Below are 18,925 nucleotides of genomic sequence, written 5' to 3'. Positions count from 1 at the left end.
TTCAATCACGTTTTTTAAGACATGCTCAAATACTCTGCTTTGAATAATGTTTAAATCTCACCTACTCCTTCTCCCTCACACCATGAATCTACAGATACAACTATTTGGTTTCGAAAGTTTAATTACTTTTTACGACGTACAAGCATATTGTTCATTCATGTTCTGGACGCATCAATTAGCTGATGCCGACCAGCCTGTCGATATATTATATATTTGCATTATGGAAGCCTTTGTTATCAAGGTATTTTCTTATCCTATTGGGAGTTGTCAAATATGAACCAGCACATAATAGCTTGCTTTCAATTCCATCTGACATCTCAAACTGTCAACTGCACAGGTTTATTTTATTTGGCATTCACCATTATGTAATTTGCATGTTTAGGTTTTGATGAATTCATTTGTTGAAGAGCACATGAAGTCCAATTTCAAATACTTTGTCAAACAAACCAAAACCTAGACACTCAATTTACAATGAAATAAAAAAAATATATTAAAATCAGTAGTCTTCCTTTGGCGACGCTGGTACCAGGAAAATTATGGGAGTTTCTGCTTCATGAAGTGAATTTAACAGTCCTCGATAATCTTACTTACAGCCTAATTGCAGTACTAATTAACAGTTTCTAAACCAAGAATGAATTCAGGTGGACCCCAAAAAGCTTTCATGCAATGTGCTAAGAAAACAAGCCGACTCATGGCAAGTAAACACAGCTGCTTCAAAGAAAAGATGACATTCAATTAAAGGCACCGCATTCTAGTGTGCTAGCAGGATATTTCAGACATAAAAGTTAGCGCCATTGTTAAATAGTCAAATACATGTATTTTAATCACGTAATTTCTTACATTTGTACAATACATGTTTTGCGTATTCTGACAGTGTCTGAAAGTCTTGAAAATGTACATTTCCATGACACCAACACGGAACAAGTATGGTAGCCACAATAAAATATGTAGTCACATTTGTAATGAAAGTGTTGAATGACAGCAGAGTTTTACATAGCAAACAGGATAAGGAAAGCAACCATCAAACAGAACAGTCCCATGGCTTCAGACAGGGCAAATCCCAGGATGGCATATGAGAACAGCTGCTGCTTCAGAGATGGGTTCCTGCAAACAAGAACAATATATGATGTCATCAACAACAAAAAACAAAGCATGAACCAAAACTATTCATTTGAGTTAATTTAAATATTTTCAGGATGTACGTTTGTGCGAACAAACCTAGCATAGCCGATAATGAGACTGCCGAACACAGTCCCAATTCCAGCTCCAGATCCAGCTACTCCGACTGTGGCAGCTCCAGCTCCGATGAACTTGGCAGCAGTGTCAATGTCCCTGCTGATGGCGCTGGTCTGGAAGCCCCTCAGTGTGACCTGGGTGAGGGGGCTCTGTGGCATCACAGCACCGCTGCTCTGGAGCAAGACAAGACAAAAACTGTTAACTTTCACCTTCAAAACCAATGTCATGAGATTTGACAATACAGTAAGTTGACGAATGGCATTAGTGAAAACAATAAAAAGGAATACAAAATAAATAATGACTATTACAATGTAGAATACGAATTCCCATGTTCACTTTCACAATAAAGATATTTCATATAGAGTTGGGATTTTAAGTAGCCAGACTTCATTTATGATGGATATTTTTGACAATATTTCTGACATTTTATAGAGTAAATTACTAGAATCAGTAATGCAAAACTAGTGGTAAAATGACAGTTGCTATCCCAGTAGAGAGCCTTTATTTTATTCTTACCTCTGTTTTGAGCTCAGGCCTGGACAGCACTGAGGCAGAGAGGGGTCTGTTAAGAGCCCGGGCACCAGCACGGACCTGAAGCAACAGCACAGATAAACACAGTACAAATTTAGTTACACAACACAAAAGCTCAATAAGATATGAAACATACTGTTGGTAGATGTGTCAGGTGCCAGCAGCTGGAAGGAATCCTAACGTCACTTTGTCAATCAATGTCATACACTGTAGTGCACACCCATTATGACCTGTGGCCTTTAATGATTTGTGGGTACAGGCTGTGCTGTCAAAGTCACTACTGGGTGAGAGTTAGTTTTTTTGTTCATCTGTGGTGCTGGCAAAATACAATAAACATAAAGAGATAGCTTTCTAACAAATTGTCACATTGTAATTCAATCTGGTTAGCCTGCTAGAGATACTAGAAACAGAAATATGACCTTGGAGAATGACTTGACTACACAGGCTACATTTACTCTGGAGCACACTATGCACAAATACACAAGGGGATAGTTTGTGGATCAATTGAACAGATGAGTTTGATAGTTTTCAGGGGAACTCTGCACACAATTCAGCTAACAAAGGCGTGTGATGACCTTAGCTAACGGCCATTACTGAAAATGTTTGCTACAAGCTAAAGCAAAAGGAAGTGGCAGCTTTTAGGATAACTGACAAGCACCATCGTTCTAAGCATTAACGCTACATTGCACACGTTTAACACGTCTTTATCTCATGCGGGGCTTTAGCAGGAGCTAGCTCGCCTGTTGGCCTAGACTGCAGATACCCTTGCCAGTCAGCTGCAGTCAAGTTCAGCCAGAGGCCCAGCGGATTTATCTGCTATATTAGGAAAGCACGACTCAAAGTTACAGCATGAAAAACACACCACAGAGATAAAACTCACCAGAGCCGGCGTGGAGACGAACTTTGCACAGGCGTACATGTTTTCTAATTTAGGTAGTTTTAACCGGTTTGGTCAAATCTGGTTGAAGCCCGGGTCTCTCTCTGAGGAAGGAAGACCGGAGAGAATTAAGGTCAAACGGGTGTGAAAATGCTCCAGCGAGAAAATACAAGCATGCATGTGTACATTCACATCCATTCTGCATGCTGTCTCACTTGTGCGCTGCAATGTGAAGTTAAGAGAGAGGATGAAAACGGATTTGTAAGGATAGGATTCTCATTCAAACTGCCATTACACACTTACCGACTGCAGAGGTCGAAACACAGTAGTAGAGTGCGCCTGCGCGATGTGACGTGTGTAGAGACCCGGATGATGACAGCGGAAGGTCATTTCACAGAAACTTTATTGAACAAGATCGCAAAAACAGCTGTGTTTATTCACAAAACTAATCTTTGTTTACACACGGCCTGTGCATATTGATGAATGCACCTTTATTGTGTGGATATAATTAAGAAAAACATATACTACATTTAATTATATTGCTTGTAGTTGTGTTGATGGACATTGACAGCTCCTGTTGGTCTGACTACAATATTCAATGTAAGCCGAAGATATTTCAATTTAAAGAGAAAATGGGTGGAGTAGCTGAGGGTAGCCTATATAAAATAGATGGGGGTCCTTATTTAGTTAAAACAGGAATCTGATTAATCACTCTGTAAAGTAACAGGTGGACAATACAGTTGATACAGGGACCACTTTAGAAATCTGGTGATTTTTTTATTGTGAAAACAATCCCATGAAACGATATAAACCAAAAATAAATTGATCCAACTAACAAGTATTGTTGCCAAAGCGTGATATAGATTGTTCTTCCATGCCATAGATGTTTGTTGACCAAAAAGCAATTTAAAACTTCAATGACCAAGGCCACTGTCGGTTATTTTAATACATTTCCTGCTGTCATAAATAATGCAACAAAGCTATGGCTAAAGGTAGAACCTCATAAATACACATTTCTACTGTTATATTATCTAAAAACTACAGTGGCCAGCCCTTTCAGTAAATCTGTTTGCCATTACAAAATGACAGTATGTGTTTGTGACCTGTTTTTAAAGACTCACACCTTTAGTAGCACTAATGTCTGTGGGAGTACGATCATTTCATGTGCTTTACTTGTGCATATTTCCAAGCAAATTTACCATCAATCAAACTACTACAAATCATCTGACACACAATTAATCTCCCACATGGTGCAAATTGGTAATCCAGTTTTTTTTTATAGCTTTGAGCCTATATGTGCACTAGCCACAAAAATAGCTCCAAAGAGGTTTTGACTGGAACTCTGCCTAATGATTCATTTGGGGTCCCAAATGGCAATGGTGTGTTTTTTTAGACTACTCCCCAGGATGAGCAAGTTTCCTTGGATCTGCTTCTTTGTGTATTTTCTTCACAAAAAAAGTTCTAGTGGAAATCCAAGTACACCAGGCATGTCTGGCTAAATTCTTGTAATTGTAAGTCTATAAAATGATACACATCTAGAACATGTTCTATTTGAGGCAATGCTCCAGCTATAATAAACATGGGGTCCAATAACTTCACTGTATAGCACAAGTCAATGCAGAATATACATTTGCAAAAGGTGTTGATTAAGATTGTAGATGTAATATTACCACCTTTGAAGATATATAAAGAAGAAAAAAAGGAACAATTTTGATATAAATGGGTTATTTGATTTATTTAAAGCAACATTTACCATAATACTTGTTGGGTAAAAGCATGACAACACACTTGCTTGTAACAGTTTACTTGCATTTGTTTCTGTAGATGAATGTTCTTGATAACAAATATATACAACCATCTTCTAAAATATATATTACAAATACATGTCTGTATATTAGACAATGAAATGTTTTTGTAGTAATTTCTGCAGGGAAGAAGTGGTAAAACCTATCCGTAAAGTTGTCACAGCTAACGTTAAGATTCTTATAGACTTTGGCTCAACTGTGGGAATGAGGGTCTAATTCAAGGGTGGAAATGCTGAAAGAAGAATACATCCGTCTCTCTCGACGCTGTTCTAAATTATATTGTAATTGGCATCACACCATTAAAAAAAAAAGAAACAATTTTCTTTTTGTCAAACGGTCTCCATCCTGGATGCAGAGAAGCAGAATTCCAACCAGTATTTCAAGATGAGTTTTTCCCTCACAACAAAAGCTGCCTGCCACTGTCCACCACCATCACCTGTTGTGGTGTGAATTCAACACTTTGGCCAAAGGGACTGGTGGCTCAGGGCCCTGCCTGTGCATCTCATAGGCTGATGGTGGAGCTGTAGGCTACAAACACTGGTGCGGATTTGTAATCGTGATGAATGACTCCACAGCAGCTGGTCTGTGATGGAAAGGTAATGAGCACAGGGAGTCTGCTTTTGCTGCATGCTGGCTTCCAGAAAGGAATGTCTCAGTGGCTCCTCAGGTATGATCTTTTCAGTTTCACAGCCAACATGAAGCCATAAGCCACAGAGTCAGTAGATTATATATGTACATGGAACGCATAAGAAGACAGCAAAGTATCTGATGCATTAAAAATCACACAACAGCTGAACAGAAGTAATTCTATTCTATCCATTCTATTGTTCTCCTATTCTATTCTGTTGAGTTCTATATTCTAATGTGTTCAGTTGTATTTTGTTCTATTCCATGCTGTTGTGTTCTATTCTATTCAGTATTATTGTCTATCATATTCGGTTGTATTTATTCTGTCATGCTCTGTTCTAACCTATTCTGATGTGTTCTATTCTATATCATATCCTATTCTATTGTATTCTATTTTTATGTAGACCATTTTGTTCTATTATATCCTGTTCTAATTTAATCTGTTCCACTCTATTCTATTCAGCCTATTCTGATTCTATTCATATTATATATTATATTATTCTTTTCTACACTATTCTACTGTTCTGATCAGGTATTTTCTATTGTTCTGTTAGCCAAGTTTGTTTCATGCGTTTATTTTAAACTTTTTCAACAACCCATACCACATGATTGAATTTATTATCATGTTGTTAGTGATAACCTCTGCAAAGCTCAAACCAAATTTGTGTCATACAACCAGAAAAAAAGAATCACATAATCTGGTAAAACTATATTTCATGTCCAGCCAGTATTGTTCCATGAAGACACACACATGTTATTGAATCATTAAAAGCTGTGTCGACAGGAGGCTGAGAATATCTTAAACACATCTTGGAGCAACCAAGAACAAGGCAGTTGCCATAAAGGTCCAGCAGAGGGTGCAATTGGGTCTAACGTAATCATAGCCTTTGTTGGAGGGTCATGATAACTGCACAAAAGAGATTTGGAACATTAACTATGCACAACAGCATTGTTCTAAAATTCACAGGCAGATTAAGCAGAATTGTATCTGTTCTTGTTATATGTTTCAATAACTATCCCATACATAATACATCAATAATCAATGATAATAATACTTTTATCCCATTTTTGTGATACTGTACCTGGTTTGGTCTAAACCTCCTCATCTTCCTGTTAATTATGTAAATGCAGAACGAGAGAACTTTGAAAACACAGATCTTGAGTTTCACATTGCTGATATTGCAGTTGTGTTAATGCAAATGTAAGATGTAAGAATGTATTGTAGGCCCAAGTGTAATGCAGACACTTATAGGTCAGAGCTAGCCGTATGATAAAACATGAAGATTTACAATATATTAATTGCAAGACGGCACATATCAAAGTGGCCGTTAACTACCTGAGGTCAATGTCATACTGTCTAATTAACCGGGCAGCGGCTGTGTGGTCCTACATGGCTGAGGAAGGTGGAGAGAGCCGCCGATCTCACGCACCCCCCACCACCTTTTACTTCCTCCCATTCAGAAGCACGCACGCACTCGCTGTCTGAGTTCCTGCATAGAACACTCTGAGACATTCCATTTGCATGCCCGCCCCATCAAGCTGGATGCACTCAGACTGGTAATAAAAGGCATTGACCCCCTTAACCTTTATGAATTACAATTTGTGCCTGCAGCACGTCCTGTCAGAGGCCTCAGAAAAGCAGGCACCTCAGCCTGGGTGTGTGCGTGTTGTTTTGCAGTTGTTAAGGAGAGGGGAAAAGGTTTTTACAGCTTTTCGTCGGAGCTCCTGACAAGCAGGGAGGAGGCGGTCTGACAGGAGAAGCAGGGTAGGGAGGGACTGCAGCACTGCTGATGGCTCCATGCTAATCTCCATATCTGGATGCTGCACGAAACTACTGAGGCTTCTTTCTTTGTCAAGACCAAGGATACACTGCCTGGAGGGCTATACAGTTCATCTGCGCTCCACCTCAGATTCCTTATCTCACGTGCATTGCTTAAAAGTATGAACTAAAGCTAATCGATGAATCCGATAGCTTCTTATGGAAACATCTGGCTGCTCTTCCATTCATTTCAAGTCTGTATTGAAGACAAATAAAGCGATGCAAACCTGGATAAATCTGATTGTGGGGATAAAAAGCAATCAGGAAAATAAGTCTAACTTCAAGATCAAACTACAACTATAAGTCTAACTCCAACACTTGTTGACTGTTCAACGACATGGACTGAACTACAGAAGAGTATTCCACCAACACACATTTCCATCCAATAGTGCTGCAGCATAGACTCCGGATGGCTCAGTTTACAAGTATTATCTCTATGTATACATCCACATGACAAACCACACGTTCCATTTATTTAGTTAAGTCACATCTTGTTTGTATGATAAACCTGAGAACAAACTACATATATACAACAAGTAAAGTCACCACATACACACTGATTACTCTAACTTCATTGGGTTATGCACTTCCATCCAGTATGATGCAGATCACTGAAAAACAGGTTTTCCCTGAGTAATATAGCAATTAGTCTAAATTTGGTACAAATAATGTTTTCAGTGGTCCAAGTTACATTTTGCTTTATGAACAGTTCATACATAAACGTCCCTTCCTTGAAGGATGTAGTGGTAGTTCAGATACCTGAAGTCCTTATTGTGCGTACAATTTGCATTCCTTTTTAATATGCCATAAAGGCTTTATGAAAGGTTTTTAAAAATGTGTCTTTATTGTAGTGTCTTAACTGCTTGGCTGATATTGTATGTGTAATAAGTCATACAACTGATTCAAATTATATTAATTATATTTTACTGTCTATATTATTAGATACAATCAAGATTATAGCTGGACAAGAAAGAATTACGATGGTGCCATTTCTCCTGGGTGGCAAAGTTAATAATTACAACAGTGATCATCGTACACCATGAAAACTGTTGTATTCCCCGGGCAAAGTGGAGAACAGGTGCAACATCAGGTGGAAACTGAATCCAGGTCACTTTGTTTTAAAGACCTGCACACCAACCGCAGCTCTGCAAAGAGTCGGCTTGTGAATTCTTTAACCTCCGTGGGTCGTACAGAGAACCGGAGAACCTGCTTCACTGAGAGTGTAGACAGCCTTCAAGCAGCTGGTCCAATAATCAACAGCAGGAGCAGACAGGCAGATCTCTGATACCGCGGGAAATCATCCCACAGAAGAGCACCGAGCGTTCTTTATCTATGAAAGATATAAAGGACATTAGCATTCCAAAAAATTGATTTTTCAACAAATCCATAATAACACTGATCTTTGTGCAGCTGGTGAGCAGTGCAGTTGAAAGTGGTCTAAGAAATGCTGAGGCTTGCAGTATCATTAGTCTTTATCCTGACTTTTTAGCTAAGTCTGTAATGCCTTTATGGCCACTAGATGCCCTGCACTTAGGGAAGTTATGAACAGCCATTTTATGAAATAACTCCCTAACAGCAGAACTATAATGCCAATATTGGTTGGATTTAAAATGAATTCCTTAAATTGGCACCGTGCTGTTATAAACAACATGTGTGAACTCCGCTACATGCCTCTTTCCCTCCTCTGTTTAACATCAGGAAATGCAGGCAGTGACTGTGTGAACAGGAGCGTGGCTGACAGGGGCAGCCGTGCGATGATTGGTTTACGGATCTGTGCTTTTTCCAGTGACTTCAAGGTCACTGAGATTTACAATGAAATGGCTTATGACACTTTAGTAAAAGCCACCCAAAGCTGATGACAGGAAAAGAAAACGAGCCGGCCACTTTAGAGGAATCTGCTTGACCTCTCACTGTGATCCATTACGAGGATGTACTGTTGTCTGTTTTTATTATAACACCTAACAAAGATGTTCACGTTAGTTTCAGCAGACAGAAGGTTGTTAAGGATGGCATATGGAGAGTGGATATGATAGACAGATTGTATATGCTGCACACGGTATAGCATATCAGGAGAACGTTGCGTTTCAAGCTCCAGTAGAACTGCAGTTACAGACTACTACACAAAAAACATTAAATATGATTTAAAGGCCAATCTGTAATGGCAGTGTGCTGCCCCCTATTGAAATATTATTGCCCTACTACTTACTGCTTTAGATAGCGATTTAGTGTGTTCTGTCTAGTTTGGTTTATTTCAGTCGTAGCTCTGAAATATAATGTGCACTTCTGATTTAAATAATACTACACGTGTTGAAGGCTCTTAAAGCTTTGTTCTTTTGTTTAACATATTTTTTTAATAATGATGGGTTCAGAATGTTCAACCCCTAAGCTTATTTTCTATGTCACTCTTTAACTAAAAAATAAATACAGGCTTTGTTTCAATCAGTCACAAAAGTGCATTACCAACACTTGGATCGGAGACTTGTTAGATTAGGTGATTTTCAAGGCATGTTTACTTTGCACTCGTATGGAACGCTGTTGATTTTTATGGGATGCATATGGTTCCATTTTATTGTGCTCAATTAAATCGCTTTAAACTGGGATTAACTTTTTGGAGTGGCAATCTATATATATATATATATATATATATATATATATATATATATATATATATATATGACGTCTTCTTACGTGGAGCTGTTCACCACACGGCTGCTGCAAATGTCTCCTAAGCACTTGCTCACAGATTGAGGTGTCAAATATGAGGCTGCCACAGCAATATTTAGTGGAAAAGCCCTTCCTGCTTTTAATGGCCTGACCTACATCCCAGTTCAGAGAGCTCATAAAAGCAGTCTGGTGGAGGTCCTGGAGCTGCACAATGTCACTCACAGATCCCCAACTCAGCAAGATCCGGAATGCTCAATTAGTTTGTTTTACAGGCCCCATTAATATGCATTAACTCTCTTTCCAATACGGGCACAGACAAACAGTCGCTGCTGGCCATATGAGACAGGTAACACGTTGTATTTGTTTTACATTTTCAAAAACGTAATACATTTTGGCATCATTAAAAATAATAAAAAAAGAGAGAGCAGAACTGATATAGAGTTTATGGCAAAATACAGCAGTGGTTCATTGAAGCGCAGTGCACATTTTATGTTCTTAACTTGAGCATTTATACTGTTATACTGTTTTATTTCCACGGCATTACAGAAGGAAATATTGTAGTATTGTATTTGACTTTGCAGATTAAAGTTTAAAATATAACACATGATGATGAACCTCAAAATATGATGCATTCTTACAGATTAAACTACTACTTTTTTTAAATTGTTGAACTACAACACACCTACAAATTATTGCATCAGTAACAATCATCCAATAATGTCATATCTAATACTATAACCACTTTTCTATCATATTTTTGGGACTTTGAGTACATTTAAGCTTATGTAGTTATACTTAGGTAACATGTTCAATGCAGTACTATTATGTATTAGTAATAGACCTGCAAAAAGACTAGTACTAGTAAAAGGATCTGGATACTTTCCCCATTTGAGTTAAAACATGTTTTGAAATACAAAATGAGCAATCAGTCCGATAGATCTTGTGCAAAAAAAGTTAACAGTTATGGGAAACCATAACATTTACATATAATCCCTCAACCAGCCTCAGCTCCCCTTTTGAGCCAAGACAACAGATAGCTCACCACAGCAACCTACACAATCTGGTACCACTCCTCACACACAATAAACCGATCTGGCACATCCCAAGCTGAATCAATCATGACACTTTATTATCCTGTCACTAGTCTGCTTCCTGCAAGTGTGTTTACCCTGTCCATGGCCCTGCGATTGTGGCTGTTCAGTGTACATTAAGACAGACATAATTGAGATTGTGGGCGGCCGAAAGTGCAGGGCTCAACCTGTTGTCGTTAATCTGTCATATTGTCGAGAGTCACAGCAGCAGTGACCCGTAGGAGGCTCCACCTTGGACGCACGGCTGATGGTGCTTTGTTGTTCATGGCAGAGGGCCTCACCTATTTTAAGTTTATTGGTGGGCCACCAACGGAGAACCCAAAGAAAGAGTGATGTATTGCTCAACCTCTGACTTCTATTTCGTTGCTCTGCTCCTAATCCATGTTAGGTACTTTATGATTAGTAGTGACGCTCTTAAAACTCATCACCTCCACATTATATGCTGGTATTCATGATCTGAGTGATTAAAGATCAGACGGGCTTTTTTATGTTTAAGTGTTACGATGAAAAGACAAGTTGAAAAACTCAAAGGAGCAAACAGCCATGACCAGCATAATGAAAGCTTAATACTTGGCTTTGTAATATACTAAATTATACAGCCAATCAATTTGAATTAATTGGTAACCCTTCGGATAGCAGCAGATTCTTTTTAAATTAGATTACTGACGGTTGTGCTGAAAATTTGTCTTCACTTTGTATAAATTAAAGCTCTGGAAAAGCATTTACAAAATAACAAGATATAAATGAATGCAATCGTACTGTTGGAAAAGGTGCTTTTTACAATCACACAACATATTAGAAATAATAGCTAAATCTTGCCTCAGCGGCCTGTTATTAATTACCTGGCAAATAGGACCTGTCTGTTTTCAGACTGAGTTATCGCGGTGGTGGGAGATCACCAAAGAAAATTAAACAGCAATCAAAGTACATTTCTATCATCATAATTCTGATTGTCAGGATCACCTTTCCCAAGATGGCTCAGAGCTGCTCAACAAATCCAAAACAGTTTGTATTAAGTGGCTCAATTTGCTGCCGTTCATATTTTATATTTATGTTGCATCATACATGTATCCTGCATTCTTATTTCTGGTATGCAACACTATTTATTTGACATGGAAACATGAGAATGCGGCCATGAAACTGAATTTTATTGATAGTTAGCGAAGGTGCAGCTTCTAAAGAGTCGTCTGTGGCTTCCGCTGTGCAAAGCAGCACGATATGTTTACGCCACACTAAAACAGAAACAGCAGCAATAACACCGAGCACCCTGGAAGATTGTTTATCACATCATGCATGCCTTTTAACCAGCCTTGATTTTGCACTGCAGAAATTCCCAATCGTTTAAATCTCAAAGAGGATGTAAGTATCTGGCTCTGTGTCTTCAGAATGTGGCTTCTTTTATAGCGGGTGGTTATCTCAACCTGGAGACCCATAAGTTATGAAATGTCAGGATCCTATGCATTCTAATTGAGTGTGGAACAGTTAATGGCTGTGGAAATTCAGCCACTTGACGTTTTATTCCCCTGTGTGCCGTTTCACAGCCAAACATGAGCCTCAATTAAATGACAAAATGGGCCCATTCTTGAAAATAACAACAATAAAAACACAAGCCTATGTGGCAATAATATCAGGTCTCACCTTGAATCAACACTGGTCACAGCTTGCAAATGACTAAACAGAGACACTGAGAAAGGAGCAGAGACAGCCGGGCAATGTGAGGCATTTTATACCATACAAGAAATGTACCGTATGAGGGCTGCAACTAACAATCATTTACTTTATTGATTAATCTGCAGATTATTTTCTCTCTAAAGGCCAGTGGTGGAATGTAACTAAGAACTGAAGTACTTGTAAAGGCTTATTTCCATTGTATGCTTCTTTATAGTTCTTATGCAATACATTTCAGAGGGAAATTATGTGACACTTTGTTACCTTTTACAATAAAAAAAACACAGGATATAATATGATTCAGTACTATACTAATCTTCCCAGTAAAAACATATCTCATATTGTCTCCACATTGAGGAGCTGCAGTACTATTGCAATTTCGTGCATGTTTATGTGAGTGAGAGTTCGTAGGTAAGCAGAATAATACAATGTACTTTAATAATATAACAATGTCCAAATACATTGAGTACATTTAGCTGATAATATTTTTTATTTTTACTTAAGTAACATTTTTTATTAATTTCCTGTCACTGACTATTTTAGACTATAGTAAGATTTTCCCTATATAATGTAAAAAAACAATCAATCATCTTATGAACCACTATAAGTGTGTGGCAGTGTCTGTATCTGCAGAGACCCGGCCTGTACTTTATTATTTAGAAATGTTGTAATTTCTGTTGAAAGAAATTACATTTATATATAATAATATTTCCAGATTAATTTCCTGTCAATCGACTAATAGTTCAGCTGTATACTGTACATATAGTGTTAAACTAAAGTTAGATGCGTCTTAAAGTGAATGAGAAAAGCATTGAATAACTTAAACTTGAATCTGACACACGTCATGTAAAACCTCCCCACTGTTCCCACTGTTCCCATCAGACTCAGGTCTACATTTTCTACCAAACTAGTTCATGCCTATAAAATACTCTTCCCCAAAACGTAAAGTTACCTAACTTTTTTTAAATCCAGAATCAATAATGCTTAAACATTTTTCCATTTTCAGCAGATGTCTGCAATCCATAAATACACATGGAGCATGTCCTATTAAATCCGGTGATATGGCGAGGGGCTAAATATTGACCCAATCCTGATTGGAGTAGATTTTTTTTCACACTCTTGCTTATTGTTTTTATGACTCTTTGACTTTAACCCCTTTACTGCTTCACTGATTTCATGCAACAAACAATAGCTTTTCAATAATTCAATTTATAGTTCGCCATGAATGCAATTCAAAGGACAATGCTGTTGCAAATGAACACGAGCGATGCTTTTGACTCCAGCAACATCCCGGTTGCCAGAGGAAAGAGAGAATGTATATTTTACGGTTGCCTCACATTCCCATTAAAAACGAGGAAGCTACATTTCCAAGTGTGTGGTATAAATGTAATATACAGAGTTAAGAGACAGATGGTAGAAGGGAACTCTCAAGTGGCAACGCTGTGCAATGGTACCACTGCAGCCAGTGCCAATGAAGAAATCCTCCCAAAACCATGCGAGGCCAGATTAGACCTATTAATACATGTTTATGTGCATCTATCATGTGCTTGTTCACATACATGTTCATGTAGGCAGACTGACATCTCGCTCATCATTTATTGTTCACACCAAAACACTGAGAAGTGGATCTAAGACACCAGCACAGAAATGAATTACCATTCTATTTATTTATCCAGGCCTTTCTGTCAATCACAGCAATAATCAGAACTAACTCATTCAAATTTTGAGAAAATGAAGGATGCATTCCCTCCAATTTTCAATTTGGAAGTGGCAACTATGGCCATGATGAATGTCTGAATAGTCCATCTTCTTCCTCTCATTTCTCCTAACCTTTCTTGACAGCTTAGATATTGCCTACCTGGTAATTTGCTCTACAATAATTGTTACTGTGAGATTTCCCCCAGCTTTTAACAAGGATTCTTAACACCCTCTGTAGGTGACAAAATGCAATTACAAACACAAGTGCCCCATCGTGACGGGTCATCAGCAGCTGCCACCTCCATTCCCCAGCCCCAACTGGTTCCATTAATGAAAAAAAACAAAAACAAAAGACATGCAGGCAGATTCAGCAAACATTTGCTGCAAATAAAACTTTAATTAAAAGATATGAAGCAGTTTTATTGATTAACAACATCGGTGATTAAAGTGAGCGGCTGACATTTTTTTCCGAGGCTTGCTGTTTTGTTCCCTCTCAGAGATCATTTGTGTTGCGCGGCCCTGTTTATTGATGAGTGTGTTTGATGAATGCAGATGCGTCTGTTTGGAGAGTGAGCTCGCTGATGGAGCGATCATATTGTTCGAAACACCAGGCTCAGGCAAGAACAGCTGTTGCAGCTTCGTCCACTGGGACGCCATGTTTCACCACCACCCCGAGTGCCCATGCAGGCGCGCTGCTGTAAAGCTGAAACCAACATATTCACAGCGTCCTAACAACTCTATGAATTTTATGACACATAACCGGAGCGCTCTTATCTCTGTCCAGCACTAAAACCTTAATTATTGGACTAATTGCTATGGCTATGTTCATCCCGCTAGTAATCCGCCGGTGATTACATTTTGTACTCAATACCAGGCTTATCCTTTAATTAAAAGGATTATTAACCTTTAAAGTAGAGCCATGTGGGATTAAACCCTAGAATGTCAGTGTCAAAACCAATCTTTTACAAAACAAGCTGAGAATGAGGTCCATCATTTCAATCATTACCCGGAGACTGTGGGCTAGTCTACACGTTAGCCTTTTTAAGGAGCTGACTTACAATGAGCACTATAGGGTCGTCATGCACATCCCAAACAACATATGGAGGTGTTGGACCAAAAACAAGGCGGCAATGATAGTGAAAATCTACAGTGTGCAGATCTGTATTTATATTTTCATTAAAACAGCAATACGCCCTCATCCACATCTCCTCCAGAAAGCTCACGCACTACTCCTGGTGGGTTAACAATCAAAGAGATGGCTAATGGCACAAGGTCTGACCAAGACAGAATGTCAACACGATGAGAACAAGGTGAAAGGGTGAATGAGTCAATGGTAAAAAATAAAAAATAAATATAATGCAGACAGCAAGATCTTCAAGGCTTTTCACCTCTAAAGCAGGTGAGTTCAAAGTTCAAAGTCAGCCTAAGTGGAGCGTGATTGAAAATCATTGGAGCTCTTGAAAAACAAGAGTGCATTTTTGAACAATGAAGAGGATGGATTGGTGTGGCCGAGGTTTGATGACGAATCATTGATCTACACGAGGCCTCTTCATGTACACCTGTGTAAGAAACTGTAAGGAGGCACACAGGCTCTGATTAGTATAAGAATTCATGAATATAAACAATGGTAAGTAGATACCATCAGTGTCACCGTCGCTGCTGCCGTCATCCAACGCAGCATCATTTTGTCTGATCGATACCTGCCCTCATCAATAATGTAAGAGAACTATTTGCCACCAATGAGGCGAACATGAACCATGAGCGAGATACCATGATGCTGAACCCCCCCGCCCCCCTCCTGCCCCTTCCCTTATAGCTGAGTCAAGCAGTTGGAATCAAGAGCTGTTTGCCCATGCCAAAGCCACGCTGCATTATCCAGAGCAAGTCTTCATTTGAATGTCCTAATTAGTTAATTAGTTGGTGGTTAAGGATGATATGAGCATCTCATCAATCTCTCTATCTCTAAAAATAAACACCCTGGGATGGCGGTGAGTCATTAGAATACTGATGACTGTGGGAAGTGTCTGTGAGGATTAGAGGTCTGCTTGTGACACTCCATATTTCCACAAACCACCCAGCTCCACAAAGAAGACTAAAGAGCCATTGCCTGTGAGCTTTGTATGGATGACAAACCAAGCATGACATAATGAGTTTACAGAAACTCTGAGGAGCTCAATTAATGCTTTTTCATGCGTAGCTTTTGGGATCCATTTACTTGTTTATCACTGATGGAGAGAAAATGCTAATTAGACATGAGAAGGAAAGTTGTTGTCATACACACATATTATTATAACAGGTACATGTTAAGGAAGTGTGCATTATTGCTTTTAAAGTGCCTTTTTTACCAGCCACCTTAGTAGACTTTGAACAATTACTCTAAGCAAAGTAAAAACAGTGCAGACAGAGTTTTTTCTTCATTTCTGCAGTGGAATATATGAAGGAAGGAGGAGAAGAGAGGAGATAAGGGGAGGAGAGAATAGGTTAAAAATAGTTAGCATATGGCAGCATATGATTGAGTTTCCAGGGCTCTGAAAATTCACTCTAATTATTCAGCGCTATCCCTCTGTCATCCTTCCCTATATGCGTGGAAGTGCAAGTGACTCCAACTAATATACATAATTCTGCTACTTAATTGGCACAGATCGGGTGAAAGTGGGCTAGGAAACCTCCTTAGAGACTAATAGGGGCACATATCATTGGCTCCATCAGAACAGGAGTCCCATAGGTGATAGAAGTCAGCAAATATTTCATGAGCTACACTATCGAAGTACCTCACCTCTGGAGTTCTGTGCACTATCCTGCATAGAACACTTCCCAAACAGTTCAGCTGTCAGGTGTATTTATAGCAGGCGGGCTGATGACTGATGCTAATGCCGTGGAAATTATGCAGTGCACTATTGCTGTCATAACAATATGTTAGACTTAAACAGGAAGGTTAACTAAACTAGTCATTTAAGCTATAAGTGGGCCACTGGCGTATGTCTGCGTCAACAGATACAGATTACGTTTATAGTGCTGCATTAACTACAACTGGTTTTCAGAGACATGGTCCTAGATTTAGCCTTGTGTTTATTTAAATAATTTGGTGCTTCAGGGTAAGATTTGCTCTAGGGCTAGAAGGGAGATTAAGTTAAATTGCCATTGAGAAAAAGTCAACGGTTAACCTTGAGCCAGAAGATAGACGATAGAGATGAAACAGTATAGAAATGTCAGAATTATCACGATTATCAGCATAATCACGGTATTATTCAAATGTGCTTAACATGTTATATTGTAAATTATAGCGTTATCATTGTATTATTAGAATGATTATTAATAGTAGTAATAATAAGAGTCTCACTCTGTCTCACACACACACACACACACACACACACACACTACCTATCTCCTGTGTTGCACATGAGTAATAAAAATGACCCCAACATTAACAAAGAGAAGTCTTGTTAATGAGGAGGTAACTCCAGCCGTTGGGGTCACAAAGCTGAATATCTGACAGAGCTGCTATTCTGAAGCTATCTGTGTTGAAAATAATAATGAAATACCTGATGAACTTACTTGTGAACAGATTTACTGAGAAAACTAAAAGATGCCAATACTACACACGATGGTGGGTTTGTGACTGTGAGAGCAGACATCTTGCAGGAGTCATTAGCACTGATAATTATCTCAGTGTGGTTTCATAATAGACAGCGAATGTGAGGGTTTGCAGGACTAGTGCACCCTGGGGTGTCAGCACTGTTCACTCAAGATGCTTCCACATGAGAATAAGACAATAACTATAAACAGATTGAAGAATGATTTTAGAAGCAGCCCACAAGTAGCCCACTGAACATGACACTACAGAGACAACATGTATGTGCTGTTTAGTGTTTCCATTACTTTGTCCACTCCTGGTGGTTGTGTAATAGTCATGCTGGTCGGTAAAAGTAAAAAGATTTAACATAATTAACTGTTATTTTACTTAGTTGAAAAATACACTAAGGTTTTGGAAAATTAAATCTGTAACCGTCGTCTGTGAAACTGATTGAGTGATAGCAGTCTGACAGACGATGACTTTGTCTACATATTCCAGTATTCAATAGAGATATCTCTGAGTATTAGCTACATGCTCATTCTTTTTCAGCATTGATTCAGTTGATTTTTTGGTGGGTAATTTACAAAGCTAGGTAGTTTAATATCTACGTGTGCTTAGGAATTCCCCAAAACAAAAAAATGTTTAATTAAAATGCATAATTGCAATGACCTATGATGTTTTAACATTGTCGCGCCAATCACAGCACATTATCTGGTAGACAATAGTGTGTTTCCACTGTGAGCTAACGTTTCCACGGATTAAGTGAAATAAAACGGCTTGTTTTTTAAACTAAAAGGTCAGGCGGGAAACAACCCCGCGCCAGGAACAGTTTCACAATGTTAAGGAGAGATGGGTGAGGATAAGCTATATATATGTTTAGGCTATTAAAGGTGACAGTGGCAAAATATGTGTTTAAAGCTGCAGTTAAATGTTCCCTTTTTTGTCATGTTATGTTTTTTTTCCCTCATTTATTTGGGACGGTGGTTCTCTACATTTAAAACATTTAGAAATTGGCCCTCAGTTACCAAAGGTTAAGAATCCCTGATCTAACATGCAAGTAGTTAACCATATTCATGTAAAAATAAAACACATTTTGCCCTTGTCGAAGTAAATTACTCTCCCTGCATACATGTATATTACCTGTTGTTAGATCCCTGATCATTTTTGTTTTATACTCGTGAATCAATTAGATTTATAATGGAAAGAAGCAAAAATAATCTCACCCACTAGCAGGATTTGAGATATGACCACCACTGTGTATTTTTTAGTGCTATCATAGAGCACAACAATGCATGAATGGTTTCATGAACCAACCAATCTCCCAACAACTCAGTG

At 38.6% G+C, this 18,925-nt stretch overlaps 1 protein-coding gene across 2 annotated transcripts; it reads right to left on the bottom strand.

The window, feature by feature from the left end:
- Positions 1-320: 320 nt before the first annotated feature.
- atp5mc3a (ATP synthase membrane subunit c locus 3a) lies at positions 321-3,019 on the bottom strand. 2 transcript variants are annotated; one of them, XM_034561124.1, is made up of 5 exons: positions 2,948-3,019; positions 2,648-2,748; positions 1,753-1,827; positions 1,219-1,409; positions 321-1,104 (listed from the first exon to the last, which is right to left on the bottom strand). In XM_034561124.1, the coding sequence occupies exons 2-5, from the start codon at positions 2,684-2,686 to the stop codon at positions 990-992; spliced, it is 420 nt and encodes a 139-aa protein (XP_034417015.1). In that variant the 5' UTR covers positions 2,687-2,748; positions 2,948-3,019; the 3' UTR covers positions 321-989. The 2 variants fall into 2 exon arrangements, with proteins under 2 accessions (XP_034417015.1, XP_034417016.1); XM_034561125.1 differs by having other exon boundaries at positions 2,860-2,966.
- Between the last annotated feature and the right edge of the window lie 15,906 nt (positions 3,020-18,925).

The sequence above is a fragment of the Cyclopterus lumpus genome, chromosome 21 (genome assembly GCF_009769545.1).
Source record: "Cyclopterus lumpus isolate fCycLum1 chromosome 21, fCycLum1.pri, whole genome shotgun sequence".
NCBI classification, from domain to species: Eukaryota; Metazoa; Chordata; class Actinopteri; order Perciformes; family Cyclopteridae; genus Cyclopterus; species Cyclopterus lumpus.
The sequence above is the reverse complement of the archived record's forward strand: the minus strand, read 5'-3'. Positions and strand labels throughout refer to the sequence as shown.

Bases quoted from the DNA above. Each gene is read 5' to 3' on its own strand.
- atp5mc3a (XM_034561124.1), bottom strand. From the start codon at position 2,686: ATGTACGCCTGTGCAAAGTTCGTCTCCACGCCGGCTCTG. The intron at 1,828-2,647 runs GTGAGTTTTATC...CTGTTGCTTCAG, and splicing joins TCGTCTCCACGCCGGCTCTG to GTCCGTGCTGGTGCCCGGGC. The intron at 1,105-1,218 runs GTTTGTTCGCAC...TCTTGTTTGCAG, and splicing joins CTCATTATCGGCTATGCTAG to GAACCCATCTCTGAAGCAGC.